Source organism: Embiotoca jacksoni, unplaced genomic scaffold, assembly GCF_022577435.1.
Source record: "Embiotoca jacksoni isolate LCO1_2020_lvr unplaced genomic scaffold, fEmbJac1.0.p SCAF_22, whole genome shotgun sequence".
Lineage (NCBI taxonomy): Eukaryota > Metazoa > Chordata > Actinopteri > Embiotocidae > Embiotoca > Embiotoca jacksoni.
In genome coordinates, this window is record NW_027185363.1 from 3,288,754 (window position 1) to 3,299,369 (window position 10,616).

General features: G+C 38.9%; 1 protein-coding gene across 1 annotated transcript; it reads left to right on the forward strand.

The window, feature by feature from the left end:
* Positions 1 to 2,502: 2,502 nt before the first annotated feature.
* LOC138202920 (somatostatin-1A-like) lies at positions 2,503 to 4,139 on the forward strand. The gene is made up of 2 exons (XM_069157291.1): positions 2,503 to 2,731; positions 3,134 to 4,139. The coding sequence occupies exons 1-2, from the start codon at positions 2,591 to 2,593 to the stop codon at positions 3,326 to 3,328; spliced, it is 336 nt and encodes a 111-aa protein (XP_069013392.1). The 5' UTR covers positions 2,503 to 2,590; the 3' UTR covers positions 3,329 to 4,139.
* Positions 4,140 to 10,616: the final 6,477 nt, after the last annotated feature.

The following is a 10,616-nucleotide window of genomic DNA, read 5'->3' on the forward strand; positions in this document are numbered from 1 at the left end:
TGCTGTTTCTATCATGTTACTGGTATTATTAAAACAACCCAGTGACATGTTGAAAACAAGGCATCTGTGACCAAGACAAACCCAAACTTTAATAATTGATAAGAGCAAAACACCTACGCTGCCCATATTGGAATTTCCCTCAAAATACTAAAATGGTGGGTTTACTTTTTTATGCAATGTCCTGATATGTGCAAACGACAGCCAGACTACTGAAAAATGATTAACCCATTGTGTCATTTAGTACTTCATTCCGAGTGCAGTCCAGTCAGTGAAAGACTTCAAAAATATTAGGTAACAATTAATGACATTCATGTTCCTCTGACATCTGCATGTTGTAAATGTGACACACTTGCTTTGGGATTGTCAAAAATATGGAGTAATTTGTTGCCCCGCTCGAAAAGAATTTCTTTGAATTTCAGCATGTTAAATGGTGCATGGAAAAGATTAAACTTTATGACTCATACTGCCTCCAACTCCAATCCATTTCTAAATGTACTGTGGGGAGAAAACACTGCAATCAAAATGGAGCTGTCTCTGCAGCTTCAGCATATTAGGATCTTAGGAAATATTCTAAAATTATTATTATCATTTTTTTTTTACATTGCATCTCTATGTGTATTTTGTATTAACATGAAAACAAATAAAGATAAATAATTAATATTTTCATGGTATGTTAATTTATCCCGAGTCCAAGTGTGAACAATTGTGTGAAAGAAGCCTAAATCAAAAAACAACAAAAAATTATAAACGCAGTAGCCTACATGAATTTCTGACATGACCTTCCATCCTCTTGTGTATTTCAACATCTTATTTCTCTCCACTATTCACTCAGAAAACTATCACTGGCGCAATATGCCCCCAAGGAGCCGTCATTCAAGCTCACTCACCCATATCTGTCACTGTGATCAACAAATGCAAAGTCCATGGAGGCAAAAAGGCACAAACATATTACCTAAACAACAGTGTGTTCAAAACGCTGTTGCTTTTCGGTTCACTGATATTCCAAGATATTGATTGCGCAGAGTCAGAAATAACAGACAGCCTCATATGGTTATGTAAGAAACCTAGCTAACACAAGTAACAGCCGAAGAAGAGCTGTTTCTTGTGAGAATTAAAAACCTGGGATGAAGTATCAAACTGACTATTTAATTATTTTTTTGTATTTTGGATCAGGATCTCTTCTTATCGAAACTCTAATTCCAACACATCTGAACGTCCTGCTATAAAAAACACACACTCCCTGAATGCCACCTTGAATTAGACAAGTCTTACATGGCCTGGTGCAGACAGTTGTCAGCGTGGATAGAAACACTCTTGCTGTAAAGTGCTCTCTGTAGCCTTCTTAACAGGATTATTCTGCTCCCGATAGTGCACTTACTAATTGTTGAGGCAGCTCTATCAAGCCTCTACACCTCTATAATTGGGTTAGAATGGCGATTTGTTGAAAGGTTGATGCACTTCAAGGTCATCTCCCATTTGGAGGACATATTCTTTTACTTTCATCCACACGCCTCACACAGACTGAAATGGCATCTGCTCATATCTTTACAGGTTAGATTCAAGTTGAAATGTCAGTACATAAGAAAATGTAAAGAAAAAGAAGATTTCGGATATGGATGATGAGGATTATACTTTCCTTTGAGTGATCAATATCTGTTAGAGGTTTTGCGTGAGCATCTTATCATTTGGGGGAAAACTTTGTTGAGAGCATATGTTCATTTATTTTCCTTCCAAACAGAATTCATACAAAATATTTTCACCCACTTTGTCTTTACTTTTAACAGAATTTATCCAAATAAAAACTACTTTAGTCTAATAACATACACCTGCCTGCTAAACATTTCAACAAGAGGGCTTTTTTCACTCCACGTCATGGAACTGCATATTTAAAGCATGTGCCATGACAAAATCATTACAACCTGGGAAAAACACAACTTAATTGAGATGCAGTAGAACTGTAAAGTTAAACAGAGCAGAAATCTCATTAGAGTGATTCACAGAATGAGCTTACCGGGGTGCAACAAAGGGTACGCTGACCTTTATGGCCTCTGGATATCTCAATGTTTCTGCTCCGCTGTGGATTCGAATTTACGGCACAGCATAGTTAATTAAATCATTGTTTCGTCCATGTGAGTATCATGAATTAATTATTTTATATGGGTGCACGTAACACTTAATAATTGACAGAGATTTTCTTTGAAGATGCCTCCTTTGAACAAATTATACCACTAATTGAAGTGAAGGTCACCCTGATCCAGTCACAGTGGGTGTATGTATATGATGTCACCAAGTAGAACCAGAAGGCTTAAAACTTCCTTATTTAGACCTTCTGTCTCACTGCTAATGACTGCTGTAAATTACAGAGTACATGCTGCAGTGCGCTGACGGGGGCAAACAGAAAATTGAGGATGTCTTGACGCAGATAAACTGCACTCCCCTCCTCCCTTTTTTGGGCTTAAGTAGTACTTATAAAACAGATGTCTCACAGTGTTGTACACACAAGGTGCACATCAGAAGTAGATGTCGTGTTGTCTTACCAAGAAAATTATTTTCTACAAGTGGAAAAAAGGGGACGATTGTCGAACCTAAGATGGCCCAAATCTTGTGCACTTTGGTACTCGTGTGTTTTGCATTGTGCATTGCGGAAAATACAGAGATCGAGCAAGAATTTGAAAACCTGCAGCTTCAGCAAGATTCATTGTCATGGCTCAACAAATTGCAAGAAAAGAAGGTAAGATATCGTTATTTTCCTTCTTACCCTTCCCATGTATGTTTTGAGGAACACAAAATCCCATCCTTCCTCTCAGCGGTTGAAACCAGGCCCCTACTCCCAGCTACTATTACACTGCAAGCATTAGGATGTCATCTAAAATTTGTATGCCTCGGATTTCTAGTCATTTTATTATCAAGTTGCACCGCCATAGAATTGCAGGTTAGAGATTGCTTGCTTTTCCTTTTTCGAACAACAAATGCAACATTCTTTAACATGCTGGACAATAAACTGATTTATAGTTTGCCAGGTTTTTCAATTTCATGAGACAACAAACTTACTGAGGTAAAATTCCACATTTACAAATATGTACCAGTCAGTAGATGTTAAGAATTAACATAATGTTAATGTTTTCTTCCACAGGAATCAATGAAGAAACAGAGCCCATTAGACTTGATTTATAAACTCTTCAAATCTGAAAATGGGAATATCCTCCAAGAACCCGAAGACATGGAGAATCGGGAGAAGAAACGACGAGGAGTGGGTAGTGGCTTCGCAACCAAGGCTCACAGAGGTGCATGCACAGTCTTCTTCTGGAAATCCTGGGCTTCCTGCTAACTTCATTCTCCCTGAAGTGCCATACATCATGAAATGGATAACTCAAGTTTCTTTTTGCAGCCAAGTGGCAATTCTTCTCTTGACATACTCTTTAATTCATTGCTAATTTAAAGTCTTAAAAGTAAACACGGACTTCATGTTGTTCCTGCTCGCTAAATGTCAGTAGAACTTATTTCAGTATTCAAAGTAAACTACGTGATGTAATGTGGTAAATCTCAATGTATTGGCTGTTTCTGAGAAGTGGAACTATTCCAACCCGTACCAAACATTCATATCCGTTTAGCCAGCCACTTTTACTTCTGGCACTTAGTTGAACAATCTCGTGGGCCTGCATTATTTAAAGTACCTCTGACAGTCTGTCACTGAATATTTAATTATCAGCACATGAACAGTCACCGTGGAAATGCTGCTGCTGCAAAGCCCTATTTGTCCTGCTTCTGAGAGAGACGCAGTTAAATGAGCCCTGCAGAGGGCTGAAAAACTCAGCAGGCTTCTTTGATGGCCGACTGTGCTCAGCTGACCTGAGGAAATAAGTGTTGTATTTGATTGTGCACCTGTGAAAATGTAAATCAGCCAAGATTACTTTTATCCATTCATTCATCAAACACATCAAAGTATTAATTTCTATATTTCCCCTCTTCTGTTTGAGGTTTTCCCTCTGCCACATTGTTTTCACTCCAGCAGAGGAGGCTGTTCTCTTGTTAGATCTGTTTAGACTTTAAATGTAATAAATGTCTGCAGTATGTTTGACGGATCTCAGCGATCATCATACTAAACCAGCAAAGCAATAAACCATTTGTTTTACAGACAACCTTTCATCGTCTTTGATGTTCCTAAAATTGTTCTACTATTAATAAAAGCATATCAGTACTTTTTACCTACATGTAGAACTGTCACGTTCTGCAAGATATCTGCAATAATACGAAAGTGTGGTATCTGTGTGCAATTCACATATGCTCTTGCATATTTCCTGATAACCATGTGTGTGCATAAAGTATGCTGATGATCACACGTTTAGGTAGCTCAGCAGAAATGCATATGCCGTAGGCCCTTCTGTTAAAAAAAAATGCATAGATCTCCAATGTGTATGTATTAAGCAGGCATGTCAAACTAAGCCAAATTTGGTGAGAATTACATAAATGTATTAAGCGCTGACAGGTAAAGGAAACTGTAGGATACAGAGATTAGAGAAAACTAGAATAGATGCAGCGTGCTGAAAATTAAGGCTCGATTGAGGAGATGTATCAAATTGGATAGAGGGGTGAACAGGGAATAGAGATTAGGAAAGTGAGAAAGCAGAGGAATGGGGGGGAAAGAGGGACGCAAAGACGATGAGTAAGGGGATGAGTGAGAAAATTATTAAAGTAACAGTGTTAGAGCATAACAGCAGTCGAAGCTTGGCTTAGTGTCCTTTCTGTCCCCAGGCTATTGGGATTCAACAGAACTGCTTCTCTGTAACAGGAACTACTGCCAGCACATTAACATGCTCATGCTGCAGAGCTCCTTCGATAAAGTAATAGAGAGTGTAAGAGTAAGAAGTACAAAGTGTGTGTGGGTGGGCGGCAGGGTGAGTGGGTTTATAATGTGCGTGGGTGCACATGTACAATGTGCCTGAACTTTTATGCGTCTTATGCCTCTCGTTTCAGTGAGCATGTTTGCTTACAGTACACCTAACAGTACTTATCTGCAAACAGGAGAAGCAAAAGGCAGCAAATCACAGAGAAAGCAAGACAGCGAAAAGGTAAAGTGATCTGTTTTAAGGACAGCGGACTGTCTCACAAGGTGGTGCAGCAGAGAACTGAAGATTGAATTCAGTCGTTTTAACCATCACAGCTCATTTCATTCAAACATTTATTATCACTCTTGGGCAATCAGATAAAAAATTCTGAGCCAGCGAGATCAAAGGGGCATCACCGAGCCTTAATTGAACACAGACCAATTATTTTTAATGAGCAGAACTGAACGTCCCACTTCTGAGTAGGAGTTCCCTCATTCTCTCGCTGGGAGCATGAAAAAAAGAGAAACAAGTGGCGTCCCAGAGGAACCGGCACATATCAAAAAGGACAAAAAGTGGTGGAGACGGAGGGCGAGTGTTTTCTGCGCACTCATGAGTCTGAAAAGATAAACAAACTCATGTACATGCTTGTATAAATAACTGCAGAGGCCATAAATAGATATCTCTATTGTTGACCTAGATAAATGCAAAACCTTTGCATTTATTGTAGTCAAATACTTCATTTGGTAGTTAGTATTAAAACCAAGTGACCAAGTCGCCAATTTTCCACCCCGTCTTTACCGATCCAAGTTATGGATACAGTGTGAAAAACAACACCAGTTGTTGTTAATCTTCAGTGTGTCTCTTGGGATGCAGCTACAAAATCTGTTGTTCTACCAACATCATCACGGTGATTTGACGTTTACAGTGACGTGGCTGGGAGCAAGAAAGAACTAATGGCTAATTTATCTGTCTTGTAGCCAAGAGGGATGCCCTAGATCAGGGGTGTAAAATATACGGCCCGTGGGCCGGATCCGGCCCGCCAGGGGGTCCAGCTCGGCCCGCCGGATGACTTTGGTAAGTGTGAAAATTACAGAAAGACATAAATTGCATTTCTATGAGAATATGGAGGTTTATGAGTACAAACGTTTTGTAATCGTTTTAATCGATCCAGTAATTGCTTCAAAAACAGCGTAGATGCGACGTCTGCTCCGGAGGAAGAAGCGCTCGCTGCTAGGGAATCTGCAGAGGAGAGCCCAGGCAGATAAACAGTGGGCTGATGTCTGAGTTTTTGCTCTTTATGTTTCTAGTTTATTGTAGAAAGACCTTAAAATAGGGTTTATCATCCAAAAACCTTCACCAATGATTTAAACATAGAGAAATATTGTCGTTATGTATGCGTTATTATGCTATGATTTTACTGGTCTGGCCCACTTGAGATCAAAGTGGGCCGTATGTGGCCCCTTAACTAAAATGAGTTTGACACCCCCGCCCTAGATGATACTCAAAAACAAAGTCTCGTTCTTTTCACTTTAATTGCAACTTGCTATGTTTCCAACAGCAAAAATGGCAACAAAACATCAGTGCAGATGTTATGGACAAAAATAAATATCACAGTGTTTTGGCTGAGTCGGGGCATTCAGTTGCATTTGTTTTGAGTTAGAGTCTACAGCCAAAGACACGCAGCAGAGTGAGGCTCAGCTGTGGCTGCATTAACCGTGCAAGAGAATATGGCCAATGGGGACCTACCAGAGACTGACTGCTGAAAGCAAACAGCGACTGCTGGTGACTTTGCTCTAATTTCCCTCCGATGCCAACAGAAGCTGTATCATTCTGCTGAAATTAATTTCAGCACGGGCGGTCTCTGTTGGAGGTTGTCGTGACACCAACGAATGTGAACGTGTATTAAAGTTTTCCTCACTTGGAAATAGGTGTGCTGGAGACCTTCTTTAGGATACTGACTATAAATTGTAAAAGACAACTAAAACCAGCAGGATCAAGATGGCAGATTATCACCGTCAATATTTATGTCACATGTTCTAATTTGGCCAACAAAGTGGGCTAGGGTGGTGATACACGACAACATTGGACAAGCGACTGTCTCAACAAGTTGTATAGTATGTGTTTACGATAGCTGCTAATGCTACAGTATATGATCAGCACTAGTGCTTCCTGAGGAAGAACTGCCTTCTTTCCTGCGTTTTACTCTCTGCAAACAGTATCATCTCGCTGCTTATTGTATTTATGTTGAGTTGGTGCTATAAAGGGGAGAGACTTGGTAAAGGGAACTGGGATTTAGAAAGATTTGGGGGTTAGGAGACAGAGGCTTCTGCGCAATACATCTTTTAAGTAAGTACGAAAAATGTATTTGCAGAGACCTTTATACACAAAATCCTAAAGTTTTTCACAAGAGCATAAAAAAATATTAAGAGTGAAGTGAAAATACACAATACATCCTGGTATATGTAGGCACTGCCAGCACCGCTCAGCAAGCAGAACAAAATTTGCATTCTCTGTAAATATACTAGCAAAGAAATGTATTTCTTTAATTGACTACACTTACCATCCACATTGACTGGACAGCCACAAAAAAAAAAAACCCTTTCCTTTTAAGGTTTTATACTCAGCACAAAGAACATATATAATTTGAAAGCAGCGACTGGTTACAAATCAAATGTAACTTCTGAAAGGTAATTTAGTGTAATCCTGTAAAAGCGATTTTTTTTTTTTTTTTTTTTTTTTTTAAATCAGAAGTTGTAAACTGCACCAGCTGTGACCTTTAAAATACAAGAACACTTCTGCCACGTTAGCACAGATGGTTTGAGACAAAAGAGGAGAGAATGAAAATATGTAGTACCACGTGTAGCGCCTCTCATCCCTAACAATGATAATAATGGAGACACTCACATGTATCTAGGTTTGAGGGGTGGTATGCCTTATGTAACTCACAGGAGGAGTTGATGCGTTGAACAGCAGACAATTGTATTGCCCTAAAGCAAACTGTTCAGTTCTTTGTCCTTCAGTGTGCATTGGATGTACAATTACAATGACCACTTCTACTCGGGTAGAGTTAAAAGTGTGTTTGTGTTCTCACCTGGTGTCTGTATGAATGAATCTAGCTGCTCAGACGTCTTCTATCGACAGATCCGATATCCGATGACCACCCACTGTCTCACTGGGCTGAGCTCACCATCAAGGAATCCTCCAGATTATATCTGGCGGTTCAAAAAAAAAAAAAAAACCTACACAAATAGAGCAATAATAAATTACTCTGTTCTCTTTCTAAAATGTGACCTCATTAACTTCTTTCTTGATTCGAAAGATCTCATAATGTATAACTAAAATGATACACTTCAATAACAATGAAATGAATTACCATATCTTAGAGACAAGATTGATATTTTTGCATTAAAATGAATTACCATAGACACGCAAACATTTAGTATTTTAGCACCGAAAAAATATCTATCTTTTTTTTTTCCACTTCCTAACTTTAATATATTCTACCTTAACATTGAATTTGAATCGAATTATCACAGCCAACTTTCATAACATGAACATTTCATCAAGCAAAATCAGTTTCACTGCAACCATTAGTCCGTTAACCGCACTGAAACTAAATGGCTTTAATGTCAACAGACTACGCGTAATACACCTTTAATGCTTCGCCACGCTATCAGCTGTTCCATACCAGCGACCGAAGCCCGCGATTAGCTTATCGATGAGCATTAATTACCTATCGGCACAAGAGTTCCTTAAAGAACATCGATATAATCACACAATATGCACCAAAGTACGTTAGAAACACTGCACAACATTCCCATTACTCCCAACTTCAACAACAATAGGGTCTCTCCTCACTATGGCTGGCTAGAGACTCGCAGAAAGAAACCGTGCTTTCAACTCACCAGAGTTTCAAACACTTGACTTAAAACTCACGTTCATAGCAGAAATGTAGATAAAAGAACAGCTTGCCGGAGTGGATACAGGGAAGCCGTACAGAGAACCAAATGCAAACCTACCTTGCCACTTTGAACTGCTGTTTTCAGCCGTCTCCATCTTTGTGTTTTTTGGAGCCAGAAGTGACCATATTTGGAAGAAGAAGGAAAAAAAAAAAGGAGTTCAGCAGTTCAAAGAATTAAAGAGTTTGATATATTAAGAGCAGTTAGAGCTTTGGGGTTTGTGGAGTGTGGAATAGTTTGTATATATTGTAACATTTAATTTATAAAAAAAAAAATATATATATATATATTTTATAGAATTTATATGAAATTTTAAGGACTGTTAAAAAAAAAACAGTGTTGGGTTGTTACACTAAGTCTGCAGAAAGAGCAATTAGTATAGGCTATATTTTGTACTTTCTTAATTTTTGAAAATAGTGTTCTGATGGGTATCATGGATGGAGAAGTTTAAAACTGACATGTTTAGGTTTGTTTTCAGTGAAATATCTTGAATATTTGGACGAACTGAGGAGTGAGTAGCGGATTTGAAATGATCTAAATGGAAAACCAAGGAACCACCCACCTCCTGGAAACCTGACCTCCAGGCATGTCAATTAAAGCAGGCTTTTTGAGGCCTAATATCTCAATTATTATCCGATTATTTTCAGATGGGCCTCGAAAAAACTAATTAGAACAAGTGAATTTAGCGTATGACACCAGAGGCCTTTGGAGCCAGCCCCCAGGGGCACTCAGTGGTATTGCACTTTATGGCACTTGAGTATATGGCTTCACTTTCCAGAAGCTACATCCATATGTACATGCCAACTCAAATGCTAGCACTGTTGCTAGATAAATTGTATTGAATCACAACATGGATCATATTGCTGAGGTCCAACATTGCCATCCTGCTGGCACATAATGGAAATGTTCCAATTCTGTTGAAACGGAAAACAGTATAAGGGCCAAAATAACCATTTAATCAGTAAACATACACTTAACACAACCAAAGACAGAAAATTACCTCTGCAATATAAATTTATTATGTTTGCTCTGCGTCAATGTCCAACCAACTGTTGTCTTTACTGACATACTGTTAACATACCTCGTAATGTGCATTTGTTTTGTCTTGTGGAGAGATTAAGAAATGTTTGCTGACAAGATCAACCAACCGTTTCCTCAACATTTTGTTTCCTCGGTTATCCTGTATGCCCCTTTTGCTGTGAAGCTTTGGGCAGAGGCCAGTTTGTTGGCTAAAATGATTCCTGGCTGTTCGATCAGATATTTGTCTTTGAAAACAAAATTGTTTTGAGGCATGTATCCTGTGCAGCCTTTGCATTGTCTAGCTTAACCTCACAAATCATATTTGGAGGTTGTTGTGGCCTTGTTTGGACAAAAGTTTAAAAGTGATATAAATGCGACCGTTCAGTCATTTTCATTTTATTTTTTTATATGTTCTTGCCCTAGTTTGTAGGATTATGTGTTGAAGGTGGCCTCTTCCACACAAGAGGAAAGGAGGGAAGATGGTGGAAGACCTGTTGTGTAAAAGGAGTAGAGGTCAGCTTGAAAGGAGCAGCCTTCAAGCTGTTCACTCCTCTTGGCCTTCCAATGTGTATCCAAACAGATGATGCTGCTTTGGACGAACTCTCACAGATGTCTAAAATATTTGACCTTGACTTGTTTTTGCCCATAGTGAAAATTAACTTGAAAGGTAGAGGCCATGGTCAGGACAACACATTCTATTGAGATGTTTTTTCTCAAGTGATTTAAACCTTTGTGATTAAGTGTTCCAAGTTAAACCTGAATGTTTTTGTGAGCAGTGGTTCGTGCTCATTTGTGATTTCACCATGGACTT

Coding starts and splice junctions, on each gene's coding strand:
- LOC138202920 (XM_069157291.1), top strand. CDS start 2,591: ATGGCCCAAATCTTGTGCACTTTGGTACTCGTGTGTTTTGCATTGTGC. Junction 2,732..3,133: donor ACAAATTGCAAGAAAAGAAG/GTAAGATATCGT, acceptor TTTCTTCCACAG/GAATCAATGAAGAAACAGAG.